Source organism: Canis lupus, chromosome 3, assembly GCF_003254725.2.
Source record: "Canis lupus dingo isolate Sandy chromosome 3, ASM325472v2, whole genome shotgun sequence".
In the NCBI taxonomy this organism is placed as follows: domain Eukaryota; kingdom Metazoa; phylum Chordata; class Mammalia; order Carnivora; family Canidae; genus Canis; species Canis lupus.
The window spans coordinates 28,521,110-28,545,267 of NC_064245.1; the positions used below are offsets into that span (position 1 = coordinate 28,521,110).

Sequence of the window (24,158 nt, forward strand, 5' to 3'; positions counted from 1 at the left end):
AGTATTTATTGCTTCAGTGTTTAAAATTCCTAATTTTTAAATCACTTTACTGTAGCAATGTAAGAACATTCCTTTTATTACAAAGTTTACAATAAAGTATTTTGATGTTTAAGGATAAATCCTCAATTTTTATCAATTTAGGAAACAAAATATCTGTGCATATATAGAACACCAAAAGCAAGTGTAGTAAAATGATGACATTTGAGGAATCTGGGTGAAGAGTACAAAAGTTCTTTTTATTCTCTCAGCTTTTCCATAAATGTGAAATTCTGCTTAAAAAATTAAAAAATAAATGTTAATTTTTTTCTACCACTTTCCAGCTCTGTTTTTACATTAAAATCTCCATACTTTATTTTTTAAAAAAGGTTTTATTTATTTATTCATGAGATACACAGAGAGAGAGGCAGAGACATAGGAGAAGCGGGCTCCCATTGGAGAGTGTGATGTGGGACTTGATCCCAGGACCTGGGATCACATCCTGAGCCAAAGGCAGATGCTCAACCACTGAGCCACCCAGGTGCCCAAAATCTCCATACCTTAAAAATAAAAATATAAATTAAAAAAAAAAAAAAACACCTCCATACTTTTCCCATCTTAAAGTGGTGATAGTAAAAACAAACCTAATATTTTGTGCATACTACATTAGTTGATATTAATGTATGATATTAATTATATTAATTAATGATATTAATGCTCTTAATATTTCCTGGCATATTAATAATTAATTAATGATATTAATGCTCTTAAGAATATTTCCTGGCACCTAGTGGTACTACATAAGTGTTTGCGGTCTTTATTATTTAGGTCCTATTTCTTTCTCTTTTTCCAATTTTATTTCCAGTTTTCAAACTCCTCAGTCTATCTCAGTCTGATTTTGACTCCACTTTCCAGGGTCATTGACTGTCTTCAGTGGAAAATTTACTGTTGATGTCCTTCATGGTCTTTTGTTAGCATTTGACTTCACATACTGCTTCTTCCCTTTTGGAAACATTTTCCATGGCTTCTTTCTGGTTTTTCTTCAAACTCCTCTCCATTGTGGGGATCCCTAGATGGCTCAGCGGTTTAGGGCCTGCCTTCAGCCCAGGGCATGATCCTGGAGTCGTAGGATCGAGTCCCACGTCAGGCTCCCTGCATAGAGTCTGCTTCTCCCTCTGCCTGTGTCTCTTCCTCTCTTTCTCCATGTCTCTCATGAGTAAATAAATAAAATCTTTAAAAAAAAAAACCAACAAAAAACCTCCATTGTGTTTGCCCTTCACTATGTCTGTCCTTTCAATCCTGATTGAAGTTTTTTTTTTTTTTTTTCCAATGTTGGTTAAGGTTTAAAACTAATGTTCTATAACAGAGTTGTAGTTTAGGGGAAAAATATATTATTTTCTTCTTTGAAGATGTGGTAATGTATACTCTAAATCTGTTCAGAGGGATTATATTCGTGTGGAGTTTCTTTTAAAGATTTTATTTATTTATTTGAGAGAGAGAGTCGGGGGCCGGGGAGAGGGAGAAGCAGACTCCCCACTGAGCAAGGAGCCCCAGGCGGGGCTCAATTCCAGGACCTCAGACGAAGGCAGACATTTAACTGACTGAACCACCCAGGCACCCATGTTGTTATGATTTAAGGCAAGGTGAGGAGTCTGTGTCAGGACCAATTTTTAATAATCGCTGCTGGCAAAATTTTCTTTCCCTCAGGGTGTTAATAAAGCCTCCAGGGCAGTTGTATGTTTATCTTAAAGCTAAGAATAAGACTCACAGGAGTCTGTTGGCATCTGAGCTCCCACCATATCTCGCACCATAGTTCCTTTATCTTTATATCTACTCTTATTATTGATTCTAATTATTAAAGCCAGGACTTCTCAGGGACTGTGTATGAGAAGTATAGGAATTAAGACAGTAGATTTGATATTAGCAAATTTAGTAAGTTTAAAATCATACCAACTGTCTTTTCTGATCACAGCAGTGGTCAGAATCTAGAAATCAAAAATAAGAGGAAAGTGAAAGGATGGATGTACAAATATGTGGAAGCTAAATCACACTCTTCTAAACCATTAAGTCAAAGAGGAAATCAAAAGAAAAAAATGGTCTTGAAATAAGTGAAAATGAAAACACATCAAATATTCTGGTGTGCAGCAAAAGCAGTTTTGAGAGAAAAATTCATAGCAATAAACACACATACTAAGAAATTAGAAAGATCTCAAAAAACAACCTAACTTTACATCTCAAAGAACTGCATATATGGGATCAGTAAAACTAAGAGCTGGTTCTTTGAAAAGATAAGCAAAACTGACAAACCTTTAGCTAGACTAAGGGAAAGAAAGAAAAAATAAAATTAGAAATGAAAGAGGAGATAACTGATACTACAGAAATACATAGAATTATGAGACTACTCTAAACAATTATATGTCAACAACTTACATAATCTAGAAGAAATGAATGCCATTTCTAGAAATACACAACCTATCAAGAGTGAATCAGAAAGAAAGAAAATTTGAGCAGAACAATAACAAAGAGATTGAATTAATAATAAAAAAAATTCTCGACATAAAAATGTCCACAACTGAAGCACTTCACTGCAGAATTCTACCAAACATTTAAAGAAGAAATTAATACCAATCCTTCTCAAACTCTTCCAAAACATTGAGTGGGGGGAAACACTTCCAAACCTATTCTGCAAGGCCAGCGTTACTTTGATACCAAAAGCAAACAGGATACCACAAGAAAACTGTAGACTTTTATCCCTGATGAATATAGATGGGAAAAATTTCAGCAAAATATTAGCAAACCAAATTCAAGAACACTTTAAAAGGATTTACACCATGACCAAATGGGATTTATACACAAATCAATAAATTCAGTACACTTCAGTAAGGTGAAAGACAAAAATCACGTGATTATCTGGATAGAGTCAGGAAAAAGCATTTGACAAAATACAACATCCTTTCATGATAAAAACCCTTAACAGATTGGTTGTAGAAGGAACATATCTCAACATAAGGAGGGTTGTGTATGACACACCTACGGCTAAGATTCTGATAGTCAGTAAAGAAAAATTGGAAACTATTTCCCCTAAGATCAGGAGCAATGCAAGGATAGGCTGATATGATCCTATATATAGAAAATCCCAAGTCAGTCCAAATACTATTGGAATTAATCAGTGTTTTCAGTTACATGGTGGGATACAAAATTAACATAGAAACATCAGTTACATTCCTTTACACAGATAAAGCATCTGAAAGAGAAATAAAACCATTCCATCCACAGTAGCATCAAAACAATAAAATGAGTAGGAAGCAAATTTTGACAAGAAAGTAAAGATCTGTATAATGTAAAGACAACCCATGTTCATGGATCAAAAGGATAAATATTGTTAAAATGGCCATACTTCTCAAAGCCATCTACAGATTTAATGTGATCCCCATCAAAATACAAAAGTCATTCTTCACAGAAGTAAAAGAAACAATCCTAAAATTTGTATGGAACTGCAAAAGACCCCAATAGCCAAAGCAAGCCTGAGAGAAAAGAACAAATCTGGAGGTATCATACTCCCTGATTTGAACTATACTACAAAGCCATAGTAATAGAAGCAATATTATACTGGCACAAAGATAGAAAGACAAGCAGAACAGAATAGAGAGCCTGAAATTAAACCCTGGCATATATGGTCAACTAATATTCAACAAGGGAGCCAAGAATACCCAACAGGGAAAGGATAGTCTTTCAACAAATAGTGCTGGGGAAACACATGCAGATCAAGGAAATTGGATCACTGTCTCACTGCACTCACAAAAATTAACTCAAAATGGGTCAAAGACTTAAATATAAGACCTGATACCATGAAACTCCTAAAAGAAAACATAGGGAAAGGAGTTCATTAATATTAGTTTTGGCAGTGACTTTTTGGGTATGACATCAAAACCACAAACAACATCAACAAAAAATTAACAAGGGACTACATCGCCTCCCAAATCTGCAGAGCAAAAGAAGCAATTAACCAGGGGCACCTGGGAGTGGGACAATTAACAAAATGAAAAGACCTACATAATGAGAGAATTTTTGCAAATCATGTATTGGTTAAGGGGTTAATATCCAAAATGAACATGAAACTTAGTCAACTCAAAACAATATGTAAATATCAAAATAATAGACTGTGTACCCTAAACTTATGTAGTATAACATATCAGACTTACTCAGTTAAAAAGAAAAGACTGAAAACCTGATCACTTGGGTTCATATTTCATCCCTACCTTTTACTGGCTTTGAACTCATACAACGTACTTGACTTTCTGTGCTCCAGTTATCTCATCTGTAAAATAGGGACAGTAGTGATAATAACTTCACAGATCTATTTTGAGAAATCAGTGATCAATGTGCTTAATAGAACAGTGCTTAGTGTAAGCTATTATGTTCATGGTTATAGTTCATGTGTCTGAAGAAGACAACTTTGCAAGATAGATTCTATTAGTATTCCCATTTTACGTATGAGAAAACCAAAGCACAGAAAGGTTAAGTAACTTGCCCAGAGTCACATAGCTATTAAGTCTGCTTTCTTAACCAATGTATCATGCTTTATCTTTCTTCATTTCTAGTGTCTCTTTTTTTTTTAAGATTTTATTTTATTATTTATTCATGAGAGAGAGAGAGGGAGGCAAAGACACAGGCAGAGGGAGAAGCAGGCTCCATGAAGGGAGCCTGACGTGGGACTTGATCCCAGAACTCCAGGATCATGCCCTGGGCCGAAGGCAGGCGCCAAACCGCTAAGCCACCCAGGGATCCCCTAGTGTCTCTTTTTTATATTCAATTCCTTGCCTACTTACTGACCTGGTCATGATTTTATTACTGTTTCCTTTTGCTTCCTAGAAATCATTGACAAATTGCACATTAGATTGACATGGTCCATGTTTGTCCAAATGTGAAACAGATGTTTAATGTTGTCAGTTATCTCTTGGTAGGAAATGAGAGATCTTTTTCCTCAGGTCCATTGAGATGAACATCCAGCATCTCTGAAATAAGCATCAAATTTCAGATATTTCAGTCATTGTAAGAACCACAGATATTCCTACACATACCTTTTAGGGAGATGATAACTCCCTCTAGTAAGTAAGAACTACTTTTCTAACCAACAACTAATGAATCAAAGTGGGAAACTCTAGATAGAAGACAATAAAGATGCATACATGTGCATAAATGTATACACATGCATATATATACACACATACATATACACACATATTATTGAATTTATAAGGATAGTCTAAGAATATCTAACAGAAGTGCTAAATGAGAACTCTTGATGAAGAATGCACAATATAAGGGAAAATCTAATCAGGAACTAAAAATATTGAACTATCTTAGAAAACCAGGGGTAGGGATCCCTGGGTGGCGCAGCGGTTAGCGCCTGCCTTTGGCCCAGGGCGGGATCCTGGAGACCCGGGATCGAATCCCATGTCGGGCTCCTGGTGCATGGAGCCTGCTTCTCCCTCTGCCTGTGTCTCCGCCTTTCTCTTTCTCTCTGTCTGTCTCTCTCTGTGACAATAAATAAATAAATAAATAAATAAATAAATAAATAAATAAATAAATAAATAAGACAAACCAGGGGTAGAATGAGATTGGAGCAGAAAGTATGTGAAGGTAAGGTGAAAAAAGATTATGTTGGTGAAAACAGTGAATTTTGGTGGGGGAAATAGTTATACTTTGTTTATGAGGAATGGCAGAAAAATGTGTGTCTGATCATGATAAGGAAATAGGAAGGTGGAAGTCTGTATTCCTGAACATCTTGTGCTAGGTAAACTTGTGTTCATCTTGTTAGAAAGAGAGGCAACTACAAGAAATATTCAGGCTTTGAGATGAATGTAGCTGCTTACAAAACCTCTGACTGTGAATGAGACTGTATATATATCAACAGACTTCATACTGTCCTAGAAGAAAGATTTTTTTGCATTTGACTATATCCTTTTCTGGAGCTAGAAGATAGTTTTTTATTGTATTGACTTTCTCTACAATAGTTGTTGAAATATTAGCCAAGAAAATACCTTCCTAGAGATCTATATAGCAAAGCCTTTGTTTTGTTTGTTTTTGTCAGAAGGTGAATTTTAGTAGAATATGGAAGTATGATAGGAATTTCAAATTCATAAGGGAGAGAAAAGGGAAACAAATGTAAAATAAATAATAAAATTTTTAAAATAAAGTAAGATGGAAGAGTAAAAATCAAGTACATCCTACCCTACATATGAATGGACTTAATTCTCTCATTTAAAAACTTTCAAATTGGAGTCAAAAATGAAAGTTAGCCATTTATAATTGTAACACCTTAATCAAAGGGGTAAAGATTGAAAAAAGAAGATAGGAAAAGAGATATTAAATGAATATGAACAAGAAAGTAGATTAAAATTAATTAAAAGCAGTAAAACAAAAATGAACATTATAAAATGGAAAAATCCCGATTTACAAAGAAACAGATGCATAAAACTACATGCATACAAAAATATGGCAACCAAATAAATATATAAAGGAAATATATATATTTCCAAATATATGAAGGAAAAATCTGTTAAAAATGCAAGGAGAAATTGGTGGATGACTTTAATATACTTCTCTCATATTAGATATACCCAGCAGATTTTAAGTAAGATATAGATGTAAGGACAAAGAGTATTATAAAATAGAATAAATACTTGATTCAGTACTATAGGTAAAATTTTATCTCTCAAACAGATAATACCCATTTTTATGGATGTGTTCATAAAACATTTCAAAAAATCAGGAATGTACTTGGACATAAAATTTAAAGATTTTATATGTTTTAACCTTAAGCAATAAAATTAGAATTAAATAATTTAAAAGGGTACCAGGCCAGTGTTGATGGAAATACACTTATAGGTGAAAAAAGGTTTAAAGAAGAAAATACAAGCCTTGTATAAAATATAGGAAAATGAAACACTATTCTAAAATGTGTAGGAGGTGGATAAAGTGGCTACTACTACCATTTTTAATGTAAAGAGACCAGAAATAAAAGGATTTGGTAAGAACAATGAAAGCATAAAAGTCTAAAAGGGATCAAAGTTGATTTTATAAAATAGAATACCAAAAAAAAGATAGTTGGAATTGATAAATGCATCTTAAATCTGAAACTTCAGAAAGCCAATAAAGCAGAAAATCCATCCTGATTTTTTTTTAAGATTTATTTATTTATTAGAGAGTGTGTCTGAATGCGCAAATCGGGGGAGGAGCAGGGCCCACCATAGGGCTGGATCCCACAACCCTGAGATCATGACCGAGCGGACATAAAGAATGGGACTTTTAACCAACTGAGCCACCCAGGCCCAGGCACCCTACCCCTCCTGATTTTGATAAGATACAGACACAAAGCAGAAGTGGACAAATTGGGCACATGATTCAAAGGGGGATTCAAATAATTACAAGAGGGACGCCTGAGTGGCTCAGTGGTTGAGCGTCTGCCTTTGGCTCAGGGCGTGATCCTAGAGTCCTGGAATTGAGTCCCACATCAGGCTCCCTGCATGGAACCTGCTTCTCCTCCCTCTTCCTATGTCTCTGTCTCTCTCTGTGTGTCTCTCATGAATAAATAATAAAATATTTAAAAAAAAACACAAATAATTACAAGAAAACTATAGCAGTTCTGTAGCAAAATTTTGAAATTTTGGAGAATTAAAAGGTAATGGGTTATTAGTATTTACTTAACGTATCTGAGAAAGTTGAAGTGTCTGAAGGTAAGACAAGGAAGAACAATGCAAGATAGTTTGAGATGCATAATCCTAAAAATGATTAGGGATTAAAGGTACATGTTACTCCAGAAGAAGGTGAGTGATGGGGAAAATAGCTGACAGCAGCTTCAAAATCAGGGAAAGGGAGGGACTGAATCCCTAAAATCTCTTTGTCCAAATATTCAAGAGAGCTTTTTACTTAAGAGAGATAACCATGTGTGGAAAAAGAAACAGGGTTTTATTAATCTGACCAAGCACTTGATGACTTAAATGTGCATTAGTGATTCTAAAATGAAAGCTAAACAAGAACTTTTTTCCTGGGCAGCCCCAGTGGTGCAGCGGTTTAGCTCCGCCTGCAGCCCAGGGCGTGATCCTGGAGACCTGGGATTGAGTCCCACATCAGGCTCCCTGCATGGTGCCTGCTTCTCCCTCTGCCTGTGTGTGTCTCTGCCTCTCTCTCTCTATCTGTGTCTCTATGAATAAATAAATAAAATCTTTAAAAAAAAAAAAAAAAAGAACTTTTCCCCCGAATCTCTCTATATTTCACCCTACCTCCAGGAGTAGTATCTTAAACCAGTTTTTAAAAGAGCCCTCTGGACAGTGGCAGAGGACAAGAGGCCACTGTTGAGCATGTTTCCCTCAGTGCTGAAGCCACTTTATTTATTAGGGTAGAATCCTGGGCTCATCTACCCTACAGGAGGGGTAACAAAAATGATAACCAGACCTTCCTACTCTGGCCATCTTATCCACAGAACAAGAGATCTAAGGAGGTAGGGAAAGGCCCCACATGCATGTGTGCAGGAGTTGTCAAGAGAATAGCCTCGACCTCTTCTGAAAAGACTGGCTCTTGGAAAAGATTCAGAAGGCCATAAAGGAGCCATTGTACAGTGTGGCAGGAGAACCAGGCCAAAGGAGTAATCCCTTCATGTGATTAATGAATAAATGAGGCCCACTGATGTGAAGTTATTTGTCTCCTTGATATACATGATCTATCTAGGGCCAGAACTAGTCTTTTTGCCTTCATGGCTGGTATTTTTCCTTGTGTAGCTACTTGTTTTGTCTCTGCCCAGTAGCCACATGAACTCTGGATTCAGACTTGTACTTACCGTCTTAGTTCCACCACCAACAGACTGTAAGATGTTGGGCAAGTTTCTGAACCCCTTTGTGCCCCAGTTTCTTTATATATCAAGTGGGAATCAAGCCTACTTTCTCAAGCTTTTGTGTTATATAAAAGACTGAAGAAACAGGTGGTCTTAAAACAGTGGCAGTCACGTTGTGAGAACTCAATAGATGTTGGCAATGTAATTTGTTTTTTAAAAGGAACTCAGATTTTGTTGTATTCAAGATTTTTATTACATTTGCTATATATTTATTAAGTGTCATAGTTGAAAATATGAGAACTAAAAGTCAGATTAATTCTATGGTGCTCCTGGTTGGCTCAGTTGGTAGAGCTTCTGCCTTTTACTCAGGTCATGATGCCAGTGTGTTGGGATCAAGCCCCTCATGGGGATCCTTGCTTAGCAGGGAGCCTATTTCTCCTCCTTTCTCTTCCTCTCCCTCTGCCTGCTGTTCTCTGTCAAATAAATAAATAAAATCTTTGTTTAAAAATTACATAATTCAACTTTTAAAATTCAGATTGAATACAATAGATTTGTGTTGGTAGTGCTGTCAACTTCTGTTTTGATTGTGAATATTTTATCCTTTGGACTATAATGTGTACTAAAGACTGCTTTTAGAGCAGGTTTCCAGAATAAAATGCATGCTACGTGAAGATTGCTACTCTACCAGGGTTTCACATATATTCATAAGAGAAGAATTTAAAAATGTAATTTTGTGAAGACTACTGAGTAATATTGAAATAGTACTTTATGTACTCCTTGCGCTGGTGCCTCACTTGAATGTCTGTCATTTCACAAGGTCACTACTCTTTCCCTGCTGCCCCAGCTTAATTCATACTAAAGTGTTAATGCATATTGAGTCCAGATACAGAATATTGAATCTGATTTGCCAGTTGTATGCAGTTTATTTAGATGTTTACTGATTTTGCCTTTGACAAATTTAAATAAAATTGATGTTGCAGAATTTATTTTACACTGTTGCATTGTGCAGCGGCTAGTGTTGAAACACAATAGCTTTTAAATTGAACTGTTTACAGAGTGAGCTGTAAAATCTTTCTAGATGTCTTTCTGTAACTGCTGTGGTCAGCTGAGAATCTTTATTTGTTTTTTCAGGCAAGTTAATGGGTTAGAATGACAGTGGAAACTGCCCTCTCATAGGTTTAAAAAGTGCACTTAACTACTTGATCAGGGCATTTAGAATAAAGAATCAAAGTCATTTACAATCCAGCTTGTCTTTGAAAATATTACAAAGCAGAGGTTCATAATGAAAATATTATGTCTTATGCATATATGTTATTAATTTGTTTATTATTGATACTATTAATACTCTTCCATTATTAATGTGTATTTTTAGTTTGGTTTTAGTTCAGTATTCCTGTTTATTCTGTGGTTGAAAAGGCCACGGAGAATAAAAAGTGACCGATTTTCTGCCTTGCTCTTTTTTCATTTGCTTTAAATCTTTGAAAGTAGTGATACTGTGAATCATATTGTCAGTGGTGTACAAATAAGAGTCCTGTAACTTAATTGGGAGAAAAAGGTAGGGCTAGAATCTGAAAATCTTTTGATTCTGATTGCAGCCAAATGCATGAAAACATTAGGTTTTTCCGTTTCCTAAGCATTTTAATAAATTGCCATTACCAAAAATTTGGTATAAGTACATTTTTTATTGATATTACTTCTTGTTGTGGGGAAAATTTTTATATGTTTACTTGGAAATATTTTACCTCAGTTCTGGAACCTGTCCACCACTACCACCACCACCACCACCACCACCACCACCACCACCACTACCACTGTCTTGAGATTTTCATTGTGAGCATTGGAATTTATTGATTCTCATTTTTTCCCAAAGAGTTATATTTTAAATGTGTGCCTTATGAGTGTTTAGAGTGTTTAAATAGTTGTTTTAATCTTAATAATGAATAGGAGGATAAACAATCTCTTAAAACTTTTTGAGATTGTCTTTTTAATTGCAAAAAAGAATTATAACTGTGTTACCAGAAGAAAATTACTTAGAGTGGGATCATGGGTTGGAATATGCCCTAGAATTCTGATTTTTATACCAGCAATATATAATAAAATATTAAAAAAAATAAATCTAGCATAGCCAAAATCTGAAGTTGCACATATATTCTTATTTAGAGGTATCTTTCTTGAAGGCAGGCAGCTTGAATTGCTTCATACTAGAAAATTTAATGTACCACTCAATTACTATTCTTTAGCCCAATTTAAAATAATAGATTGGGAGTAAAGTCTTAATGCAGTGTAATCTTTGGAACATTAGAAATAACCTTCTTCTCTCCATAATCAGTATATAGTAAGGATATCAATTTTATCATACTTCATGAATAGATTTATAATAGCATTTATTATGCGTATTATTTATGTGTAGTACTTAAACTTATTACATGAGTTCTGTGATTTCTCTTTAACTAAACTTATTCTGATGTTAATTTAAAGATAATGCTATTATCATAATATTTGAAAATACATATTTTGATGTTAAGGCTTTTAGATGATTTCATTTCGCTTCTGGTGACACCCCAACTTAGGAGTGTCTTAATTATTTTATACCATTTCATAAAATGAGTGTTTTGAAAGAATTTGAAGTATGAATATTGTGATAAAATATTAGCTGTGTAAGTGTCCTTATTCTTGCTTTCTTCTTTAAATAAAGTTGTGCCCTGTAGAGCTGTGAAACAATAGTGAAAATATTAGGACTTTATTTGAGGAATTGGAAAGGATTTCATAAAAAGACCGTTATCTCTTCTTGTGATGCTACCTCTTAATGATAGTCATTGGCTTTTTCATTTATTTTAAAAAGCAGATTTTCTATACTAGGTGAAAATGTTCACAAAAACTAATTTACATACCCCTTCAAATCTCTTTTGGAGTAAGAGAGGATACAAATAAACAAATAGTAATAAAACTAATTTGCATACTAAAATGTTGGTCTTAATGGTACTGATGGAAGGTTTCCAATTTGTAGCAAAGCAGTTTTTTAAAAAAAATTATATTGCAATGTACTTTATTAAAAAATACAATGCCAAAATACAGTATTGGACAGATTTATCTTATCTCTATTTATTTTGTTGATGACCAAGTAACAGAACAGGATTCATGATTTTATAAGTAGACCTTGATGATCTTGTCAGTTTTATATATTCCCAGTACTGTAGATGCAAACATATAGAGGATAATAGCAGTTTTGTTTTGGAATCATAGTCTTTCATGAATCTATTCCTTTTTCTCTGTTATCCATTGAATTCTCAAAACATGGTTTGTAGAATCAAAAATCATCTATGATACTTTATAAAATGTAGATTCCTGGGCCCCACAACAGAACTACTATCTTCAACCTGATACTAAAACCTTGCAATTTTAATAAGAATTCTAGATGATACTTATGGGTATTGAGGTTTATTGACCAGTGCCCTAGAGCAGAAGTTAGCAAAACTTTTCTGTAAGTTGCCAGATAGTGAATATTTTCAGCTTTATGGTCTTTGATGCAACAATAGTTGACACCTGAACAATGCAGGGGTATAGGGTACCAACCCCCTCTCTCCTATAGTCAGAAATCCACGTTTAACTTTTGACTCTCCAAAAACTTAACTTAATAGACTTAACAAAACCTTAACTTAATAAACAAAATAAAATTAATAAACAAAATAAAAAAACTTAAAAAATAAAAACTTAACTTAATAGACTACTGTTGACCAGAAGCCTTACAAATAATATAAACAGTTGCTTAACACATACTTCATATGTTACATGTATTGTACCCCAAGTTCTTATAATAAGCTAGAGAATAGAAAATGTTATTATGAAAATCATAAGGAAAATATATTTACAGTCTTATACTGTATTTGTTGAAAAAATCCACAAAAAGGCCCCACTGCTGTGTAAACCTGTATTGTTCAAGGTCAACTGTACTTACTGTGCTACTGTAGTATAAAAGCAGCACCAGTAATGCATAAACAAATGGGCATGGGTAGCCATATTTGACCCAAGAGCTTGCACATCTTTGATAGAATCAAGGTTCTAGACAAAAGGTTTTTTCTCTGTGAATCTTTTCTAAGGCATTATCTCTGAAATCAGTTATAATGGTATTTCTTGGGTGTTTATTTTTTGATTAACTAAAGAAAATGGGTAACTAAAAGAGAACTTCCTGGATATATGTATTACATGAATGGATATAAAACCTTTATCATATTTAAAGCCTTTTCTGTGTTCTCAAGGAGACAGTATGAATATCTTGTTTGTAATTGTATAATTCACTTCTAATACTAGGTTCCTGTGGCTAGAGCAAGTATTCTTTGGCTAATTGGAGAAAACTGTGAACGAGTTCCTAAGATTGCCCCTGATGTTTTAAGGAAGATGGCTAAAAGTTTTACTAATGAAGATGATCTGGTAAAACTGCAGATTTTAAATCTGGGAGCAAAATTGTACTTAACCAACTCCAAACAGGTAAGAGTCTGAGCCTTAGTCTACCTGTGTGACAGCTACTGTTCCCTCTTTACTCTGTTGAAGCAGCTGTGGTCTATGCATGCATTAATTTGTCCATTCAACAGTTACTATGTGTCTGTTTCTATAAGGTTCTTCTACCTTAGAAGGTGGTGCAGAGAGATGACATTCCAGTCTAGTAGTGGAGAAAAACAACAATGAAGTAGTAGGCAGTAACCACTGTAATAAAATGTTAAGATACAGCAGAACTTCAGAGGAGAAAGTTATTGAAAGTCTGGTAGTAGAAGGAGGTGAGAGATCAGAGGAAGTTTTGTGAAGGATTAAGACTTTTTTAAAAAAAAAGATTTTATTTGTTTATTTAAGAGAGATAGCAAGAAAGAGCAAGCACTGGGGAGAGGGAAAAGCACACTCCCTGCTAACCAGGGAGTCTAACATGGGGCTGGATCCCAGGACCTGAGAGGAAAGCAGACACTTAATGGACTGGCCACCCAGGCACCACTAGAATAAGAGTAGAGGAGTGAGAGTCATGAAACAGCTATGTTTGTTGTGAGTTTCTTGTTTATTGATAAAAACACCATGTTAGCTTGATACCCTAAATCCATGTAGTATTGTGAAAGCCATAACACTAGAATTGGCTACTTTAAATGTTATCTAGCTTCCAGGTATTATAAAATTAATACAAAATTAGTATGTTAAGACTGAAAGTAGTTATGTCTTGTAAAACTAAATGAAGGTTGGTTTTCGCCCTCTTTGTAGCTATGAAGAAACAATAATGGAGAGTGATACTTTTTGTTCAGAAGTTGTAGAGTGTATTCCATATCTTTTGAATTTGAAGACAACATACCTTGCACTTAGACATTTTTTCCTTGAGCTATATTATTAAATGAAGTTTTGGAACTCAGCTTCTGAAGAGTTCTGTTGTATATTTTAGAATGAACTTCTAGATAACCACAAATTAACTTCACCACCAACTAGTGAAAGCATAATATTTAGAAAATATACTACATTTTCATAAAACTCACTGTTTTTTAAATGATTAAATATAAAAATAGGTGAATGGCAGTTTCTATAGAGTTGTGCTCTGTTCTCCAATTTCTTTCTCAAGAAAAGGGGTTATGAAAGAATTGGTAAAATAAGCATTAAAGGGTAATTCTTATCACCATCAACTTGGCAGCATTGTTGTTACATGATTCATATGTTTTGGATATGAGACAGAGGCTAAAATGATTTATATCACCTAAATGTAAAAACTTGTCTTCTGTACTTGTTTATTTTAGCTATCTTTAAAGGTGAATTAAAGAGATCAAGCCACAGTGCTCAGGGACTGGTTTGCCATGAAGTGCTGATATTTATTTGTAGATCTGAATGCCCTGTGATACCTCAGTGAGCATTCCAGAATTGTTAATTGAATTATATAGTTATTGGGAATATCTAAGTTAATTGTGTTCATTTGCTTGCTTGAGAAATAATTGAGTAATTAATCTCTTTAATACTTCAAAATATTTTTACCTGGTATGAATTCTAATTGAAAAATAAGTCAACAGTCTACTTTCAGTGTATCAAGTTAGTTCCTCCTGAACTGACCCTCCCATAAAGAACAACTATAAATTCTGGAAAAAAATTAAAAATAACTGCCTGAAGTCTTAGAAGAGTAAAGAAAAGCAGGAAGATCCTGGAGAGGAATTAACAGCTGGAAGAAGGGAATGGCACAGAGTACATTTCCCCACTTTTTAGCTTTTATCCAGAGGACAGGCTATATAGTCTCCACTCTGCACAGGGGCTAAAATTCCAAAACGTCCTTCTGGCCTGATGAAGTAGAGAACATATATCAGGAAAACGATAGACATTGGAAAATTAGGGAAGAATTCAAGAAAGGAGAGAGCCAAAGTGCAGGAGCCTCAAGATCTGTGAATAATTCTGCTCTGGTCTCTGGCTGACCCCTGAACCACACATACACAGGGTAGATTCAGAACCGCATTGCTAAGAATAAAGATACTGAATTAAAATCTGAGCTGCATCAAATAGACAGAATTTGCACTTTAAACTCACCCACATTAATTGCTTGCTAAAATAAACAAAATCAGTACTCAAAATGCATCTGGGTGACTCTGTCAGTTGAATATCAGACTTTAGACTTTGGCTCAGGTCTTGATCTCCAGGTCCTTTGGTTGAGCCCCACATAGGGCTGTACATTCAGTGGGGAGTCTGCTTGTGATTCTCCTTCTGCACCCCTCCTTCATGCTCTCTCATAAGCTCTCTCTCTCTCTCTCAAATAGATAAATCTTTTTTTAAAAAAATCATTACTCAAAGAGTGTAACAGTGTCCAAGGCCTCTAAAATATAACATTCATAATGTCCAAGATACAATCCAAAATTATTCTATATAAGAAGAACCACAATGTTTAAAGGATATGAAGTTTTAATTTATGAATATATAAAAATTTTTGGAGATGGATGTTGGTATTGGTTGTACAACACTGTGCTTGAACGCATACCTAAAAATGGTTAAGATGGTAAATGTTGCATGTTTTATCATGCACACACACACAAGCAAAACACCAGGAAAATGTGATCAATTTTCAAGAAAATTGAAAGAAACAAGAGAAACTAATTCTGAAGTGATCCAGATGCTGGAATTTGCAAGCAAACATTTTGAAGCAACTTTTTATAAGTGGAATCATCAATATAAAGAACAGTATATTCACAATGAACAAAAAGATAAGAATTCTCAGAGAAATAGAAATTATAAAAAAGAATCAAATGGAAGTATTCTAGAACTGAAAAATACAGTACCTAAAAAAAATCAGTATCTTGTCTATCATTAGTATTATATATTCTTCAACATTTTAATATTTTTCTTTTTGTATATACATATGTGAAGCTGCTTCATGCAGTGTTTTTGGTTTGTTTTTAAGAAAACATGATTAACACTCTTTAGGTGGACTTTTTCAGTAAGCTTCTTTAATTTTCTGTCTCTGGGTTATTTCAGATGTAAGTTTGTGTTTGGGAGGCAGTTTATCTGTTTGATGACTACCAAAGAACTATTGGATGTCAATTACTAGAGGGCGGGTAGTGATTGAGAATACAGCCCCTCATATTAGACTGTCTGGCTTCAAATCCTGTTTTGCCACTTACTAGGTACATGATTTTGGACAAATTATGTAACCTATCCAGGACCTATTTTTCTTACCTATAAGTTGGGGATTGTAATAAATGGTTCTTTATAATGCAATGTTCTTAAAAATCATTGTGCTTTACAAAATTGTGCAATAAAAACTACATTTTTTAATTGGAAAGATTGAGCTGGAAGGATGATAAATTCATGTGATGATAAAAAGAACCTAATAAAAACAACAGTACAATTTACACATGTAAAAAGGTTAAGAAATGCATAAATAATACAATGAATATAACTCTTTACCTTGGAAAAGACCTGACATGGAAATGGGTGTTGAAAAGGTTGTATTTGTTTGTTAAGTAGTAGAAGAAAAATTAATCTGAAATTGGACGGAAAGTTGTACCATTGATAACACATGTAGTTATCTGAAGAAAAATTAATCTGAAATTGGATGGAAAGCTGTACAGTACCATTGATAACACATGTAGTTATCTGAGGTAGATGTTTGAGGTAGGCATGTTTTGTTATTCCTACAAAGCCCAGTTCAGCTGGTAGCAGTTTTCTGCCTTCACCGAGTATTTCTTATAGACAAAAATCATGCCTATGCAAACACAAAATTCACATTATGCAACTGAATTGGAACAAATCTACATTTTCAGAATAATTATTAGAGCACTACTAACTATATATACCTCACAAAATTATTATAAAGATTAAAGGAGATAGTCCATGTAAAGTGTTAGGATTTCCTGGGTTGTAATAGTACTTAGTCCATGTTAGTTTTTATGCTCTTTTTTGTATCCCTAGTTATACTGTTAACCAGCTGCCAGGTTATTCTTGGAGAGTATGGTTATTTATAGTAAAGGAACTAGTCTCATTGTCTCATTACTGAGAATCTATTCTCATTAGGAAAAACACTCCTTTTAGGTTTATCCTACTGAGAAAAGGTTGCTGGAAATCCCTCCTTTTATGACGAAAAAATCGTTAAATATGAATATCAAGAGTAAAGAAAGCTGTTAGAATACTCATACAAGGAGAGTAATTTTACTATTATACAGGGGAAAAGCTGAAGGACTTTGAAATCATTTGAAGTTGTTGAAGCTCTATAGCTCTATAGCATGGTATAAAGATTGAGCATGACTTCCTTGAAATAATCTACTTAGGTCTGAGAGAGAAAACTAAGAGTTGATTAAACTTAATAGCAGTGAAAAATTAATGAATAATGGGTGCATTTGTTTTTAAACTTCCTGTAATCTTTTAAATGTAGCAATAATATATGTTAACATTTTACTTAGCTCGTGTTTTTCTTTTCAATTGTGAGATAATGCAAACCTTAGAAAAGTGCAAAATAATATGAATACACAGATACCACTAAAATGAAGTCCATATTTTTGCCATAATGGTTATTATTTTTTAAGGGAATGCAACAAGTAAAAGTAAAACCTCAACATCCTGTTCATACATTTTTTCCCTCCCCATTGGTAGCTACTGTCATATTGCTGGTGTGCTTCAGTTATGTGTAGTTTTACATTTTTATTATATGAGTATATATCTTTACACTATGTTACTGTTTTGTAGGTTTTGAAATTTTGCATAAGTGGGAATTCTCTTTTTTGCTTACTCTTGTACCCTTTTTTCACTTAAACCATGTTTTTAAAATATTGACATATATAAATATAATTCATTTATTTTAAATAACTGTCTCATTTTCTATGACACAGGTTTCTGCTTTTCTGCTATTAGAAAAAAGTGATTCATAGAGTATCCTCAATACTTGTATTTTCTTTGTAGTGCTTTTTAGACTTTTTGGTTCTTAGTAAGAAATTTTATAAGTCACAGTTATATTTGAGGGATCCTTCCTGAGGTATTAAAAACAAATTTCCTCTTGGGATGCCTAGGTGGCTCAGTTGGTTGAGCATCCAACTGTTTGTTTCAGCTCAAGTCATGATCTCGGGGTCCTGGTATCAAACCTCAATTTGGGTTCTACACTCAGCACAGAGTCTGCTTGAGATTCTTTCTCTCCCTCTCCTTCTGCCGCTCCCCTTAACTCGCATGAATAAACAAACAAACTTAAAGGTGGGTTTAAAACTTAAACTTAAACCCGAAGGCATCAGGTCATGATCTCCAGGTCCTGGGATCCAGCCCTGCAATCTGGCTCCTTGCTCAGTGGGGAACCTGCTTCTCCCTCTCCCTCTGTCTGCAGCTCCCCTTGTTTGTGCTCTCTATCAAATATATAAAATCCTTAAAACAAAAAACTAAAAAACAACCACAGATTCTCTCTTGCTCCATGATTCAGGTCTTTTGAGAAATCTCTTTCTGCCCCAGCATGACTCAGCATGACAGCAAAAGGGCATCAGGCTCTATGCAGTGACATCTCTACTCTCTCGGATATATTTTCTGGCATTAAAAAATTCAAGCAAATATAGCATATAAAGAAAGAGCTTAGAGAAAAAATTTCAAGTTGACAAAAATATGGGTATTGCTAAATTCAGGAAGTTTCATCCAAGTCACATAAAGAATCCTGGTTAGTCATGAAATGATGAAATTGATTACATGGAACACTGGTACTGCTTAGATTTCCGTCTGGTGTAGGTTAAGAATTATGTAGCTTCCTTTCATTTACCAAATCATTTGCCAATACCTTCCTTTACAAAATAACAGCTGTGTGGAACCAGTATTAAGTTTCGCTATGCTAAATGCTGAATTCTGTGTACTTTTTTATTTTCCTTAAATTAAAGAGCATATCTCAGCTGATTTTTGGACTGTATCCTAAGATACCCTTTTTATTATTTTGTGCTGACTTACTAAATATTTGAAGAAAGCTATTGTTTGAGCCAGTTTATTACTTGTCAGAGTGTTTAGGTAGAAATATGATGCCCATATTTTGAGAAGTTTTTCTTAAATAATGAATTTTAAAATTTTTATATAGCATTCCCCAAAATTCATTTTCCTATGTCACAGTGACTTAGAGTCAGTCTGAAAGGAATGTAGTTGGTGTAGTGTATGAGTAACATTAGCTGTTAGTTCGTACCGGTCACAATTCCTTAAATCTAAGCAGAAAAAAATAATCTGAAATCAAAATTTAACAAATAGTTATATATAAGATATTGTTTCGTTATTGAAGTACATTGTATTATTCTCTTTGTCTTTTATAACTTTATGAATAAAATCTATTTAAAAATACTGTTTAATGTCCAGTCTGGTTTTGGATTGAGTCTTTGGCTATGTTAAAATGCCTATGGTTATTTACTTGACCATTGTTTACTTTCTTTGTCACCGTTGCCCAGGACAGACCTAATTTATGTTTGTTGTCACTCTGTTCTATCTAGAATTTGCCCCCCCCAAAAAAACAACAACAAAAAAAGAATTTGCCCCCAATTTTTCATTTTTATCCTTAATAGCTGTTGTTAAAATAGCACAGAGAAAGTTTCCAGATCTCCGTATTCTACTTGCACCTCTGCTGTGGTTTTGTCTAATGATATGTAAGACATAAGTGCAATGAACAGAGATTTCATTTTAATATATATGACATTTAAATCCGAAAGAATTTCTTTCTTTTCCAACCTTTTTGAGATGTAACATAAGTAATTTCTCTCTGTTACAGCAAAATGCAGAATGTGTGCTGATAAAATGAGGTGCATCCTGACAGGGCAAGTAGGAAAAACTAAGTCCTTCCTTTTTTTAAATGGTGGTGAGTTAAGTGTTGAAGTATTTTATCCACAGACAACTTATACCAGCAGGTTGTGCCATGACCTGTGCAAAGTATGACTCTCTCAGTTGTCAGTGGATGTTGAGAATCAAAGGAAAAAATGGGAAGTTTGGGGTTGGTGGTAGGTGAAATATGTGCAGGAGACAGTCCTGCCATAGATCAGTAGAGAGTGGTCAAACCACTCTCTCTTCATCCAAACCACTCTCTCTTCAGTACTTCTGTCATTTATTGTGCAGTGCAATAAAGCCCATTTATATTATTATTTGGTAGTTCTTTATCTTGTTATAAATCCAGCAGCAATCAGTTCTTAAAAATGAAGTGTGTAGTTAATGAAGAATGAAGTACTGAATTTCTTTCTTGGTACTTAACATGCACAAAATGTTTATTGATGTTTACCATCCACTGTGAGAGTTGCAATGATATCCCTGACCACACAGCAACCGAAAGATAAAATGTGTCTGCTAAAAAAGGATCAGTGTCTATTTAAAAAACCTAAGAGTTATCTTAAGATGATTGTGTCCCAAGATAACAAATATATACCAGTACAGAGGATATTTACATATCTCTCTGTGATGCAAAATCTCATTTAGATAACTTTTTTTTTTCTTTTTTTTTTTTTTTTCTTTTTTTTTTCTTAAGAGAGAGAGAGAGAGAGAGAGAGGCAGAGACACAGGCAGAGGGAGAAGCAGGCTCCATGCACCGGGAGCCTGACGTGGGATTCGATCCTGGGTCTCCAGGATCGCGCCCTGGGCCAAAGGCAGGCGCTAAACCGCTGCACCACCCAGGGATCCCTCATTTAGATAACTTTTTAAAAATTAATTTTCTTCATTTTTTATTCCAAGTTCTCTTTTGCATGTATGAAAAATGAAGCAGTAATTATTAATGTATTGGCTCCATTAGCAGAGAAAGGACCTAAACAATGCTAGTTTTCAAATAGCAAATCAATTAATTCCAATAATAGGTTGACTCTTCTCACTCAAAGCTTTTGTAGGTTTGCTCTATCAGTGCTATAAATGAAATCAAAGCCAAGCATTTGGAAGTTTATTCTGTCAAAAGTGGTGTAAATGCTCTTTTAAATTTAAAAGGTCAACATGGAAGATAAAACTACTTGTTTTTGCTAAAAATATTGTCAAGATAGAATCGATTTCTTATTAAATTAAGAAAACTATGGAAGAGAAATATTTTAGAATTGGTTGTGTCTACTGAAATAAAACTAATGGTCAAATATACTGATATTATATATATATATAGTTTAATTGAACTACGAAATTCTCATGAAGCTAATATTGAAAAAAACATACTTCAGCATGACAGCACACACTCTTGTACACAACTTTTTTGCTGCATGCTACTAAATGGATCCTAAAAACATTATTTTGTGAAAAACTGCTTTGTAAATTAACCTAAGTGTCTTATGTTGGCTTTTTTTTTTTTTTTTTTTTTTTAACTAGGGAGCAGGGATGGGAATAAGTAAAACTTCTATTTGTTAAATTCAAAATCAATTGGAAAATTTTAAAGTGTTTACCAAATGGAGTGCCAAAAACCTTTACCTTTTGAAAATTTTAGCAATGGCAATTCTTAGAAACAAATCTTGCAAGAAAGGAGTTATTGAAATTTATCCCTTCAAGTTAAGTGATAAGACCCCAAGATTTATTTTAGAAGTTCTAAGTTTGCAGTATCTCAGATGAGGTGAAGATGTTTTTTGATGGAGCTCCTATTTTGTATTAGAGTGAAATGAAATTGAGAAAGTAATTGATTTTGCTTTTTTTTAATTTGGTGAAATATTTTAAAAAGTATACATAGAGAATGACTTGAAAGTTTTGTCCCACAAAAATAATTACCAAAGAAAAGATTGTAGGGGTAAAAGTTAAGTATCTGGACTTGATATATTTACAGATTTCAGCGTGAAAAAAAAGCATGACGAGAATATCCTTCTTGTCAACAGAATTTTCCTATGCTTACCATATTGTTTAATACTATAAAGAGGGTGTTTTCTTCATTAAAAATATTATGAGCTGTAGAAAAGAATAAGTTGAAAATGTCAACAATATCATAATTACTGATAAAATTCAATTTTGAAAAGACATACTTATTTTTTTAAAAAGTTAAGACTATAAAATATGTTCTTCAGAGAAATATCAATGACTTAGTATTAGAAGTAGATACTTCTAAGAAACGGATTAAAGTATATGAATTTATGGTGAATAATTATTCGCGTATGTTTAATGCATCATTTTACATAGATAAGTTTTTACCTTTTATTTTTTATTTTTATTTTTTTAGTTTTTACCTTTTAGAAAGAATTTTCGTTTTGAAATGTTTAACAGAAATGTTTTAATAAACCTACCAATATAATCAAACATGTTATAGTCAATAAATGCATACTTTAAAAATTACAAAATTTTACTATTTAAAATTCCCTAACTCTTGTGTCTGTTAATATATTGAAATAGTTTAATTTCTTAAAAATTAATTTTGGGGATCAGAAATAGAAACAAAATCATTCTACTGGCTTAAAAAAATTGTTCAGTTACTGTATCATACACCTGAAACTAATAAAACACTATATGTTAACTATACTGGGATTAAAATTTTTAAAAAATCATAATGAACAGACTTATTTTATTTCTCTGGTTTATTTTGATCAGACCCTCTTAAACTCCACACTCAGATGGACTTCAGAGTTACCCTGGTTGTAAATTCTCCCTGTGCATTTGAGAAAACTGATGGTTAGTGTATTTCCCAGGCTGTCTCAGAAAGCTAATAACCTAGTCCAGAACACCGCACTTTGTTGTGAGCTGTATTCCGCATTTGGTGAATATTTTGCTAATTGTCTTTTAAATGAATCATAGATTTTTTTCTTATCTGTAGCTGAACCAGCATGGTCTAGTAATTAGCAAATAGCAATTATTGGTAACCAAATTCAGGATAGCTCTATTAACATTTTTCCCTTGTATTTTTTATAGTTCTGCTTTATTGAAACTAGGTTAATGCTTTTTTAAATGCATTGTTACTGCAAGAAGGTTGCTTTCTATCCAAATCAATTATCTTAACCAATTATCACTATAAAAGAGTTTACCGCACCATTTGTGTACTTTGACTTCTTGTTCTAGAATTGTCTTTAGCTCTGCCTGACCTGATTTAGTTCATTTTGTGTCCATTCTAATGTCTATAAAACGCTGTAATGTAACATATATTTTTTCATATATTGTGAATCCTCCCTAATTTATAGTTACAGTTGTATTTGTGCAACCAAATTAAAACTGTTTTTTCAATAAAATAACTGAAGTTTAAAATACAAACCTATTTTGATAATATTTTGATTTTGGTTTAATTACTATTAAAATTATCTCAATATATGTTAATGTAGTACATTCAAAAATTGACTTTGGAAATCTTTTTACGGTGTAAAAGCTACTATAATAAGTTGCTGCCTTACATAAATAAATAAATGACCAATATTACTGGAGGCTATAAGCAGCATGGGAAAAAAATGGAAGGAGTCTTTTATCCTAGTTTTTAGAGGGCATCAGCAGCTTGCTTTTATGAAAAAGTAACAGCTAAATGCACTGCAAATAATTTGCAGTAATCCAGTTCAGTGATTCATGTGTCTGCTTTAATGGGTCATAATTCAGGGTAAAGTAACTGAGTGCAGTCAGAGTGCAGACACTGCTTATGCCAGGGACAGTATCTCTTCATAAAACACACCTCAGGAGAAGCAGTTTGCCAGCCCCCTAATACTCTCTGATGTTTTGATGTCCTGCATATTTTTCCGATTAAGTTTTGAGTGCCATGTTTTTAGTTGTATTTCCACATTCATTATTCTCACGTAGACCCTTCAGCGGGTTTGCCATATATGATTATTTTTTTAATGATGCCTTTCTTTCCACTTCAGCAGTTTAATAATCTAGCACATGGCTGCTTCTCAGTACTCAGCATTCACCTCCCCAATACTGAAGAGGACATGTGCTTTGGCTTCAAAATTCCATTTGCAGCGTTAGAAATGCATATTCCCTATGGAACAACATTTGTTTGACATAA

The 24,158-nt window shown here is 33.8% G+C and overlaps 1 protein-coding gene across 7 annotated transcripts in view; it reads left to right on the forward strand.

The window, feature by feature from the left end:
• AP3B1 (adaptor related protein complex 3 subunit beta 1) overlaps positions 1-24,158 on the forward strand; it is a 264,956-nt gene that overhangs the window by 132,926 nt on the left and 107,872 nt on the right. For all 7 annotated transcript variants that reach the window (XM_025438344.3, XM_025438347.3, XM_025438345.3 and 4 more), the window contains one exon: positions 13,118-13,294. In XM_025438344.3, the coding sequence (XP_025294129.3) occupies positions 13,118-13,294 (177 nt within the window). The remainder of the gene's footprint in view (positions 1-13,117; positions 13,295-24,158) is intronic.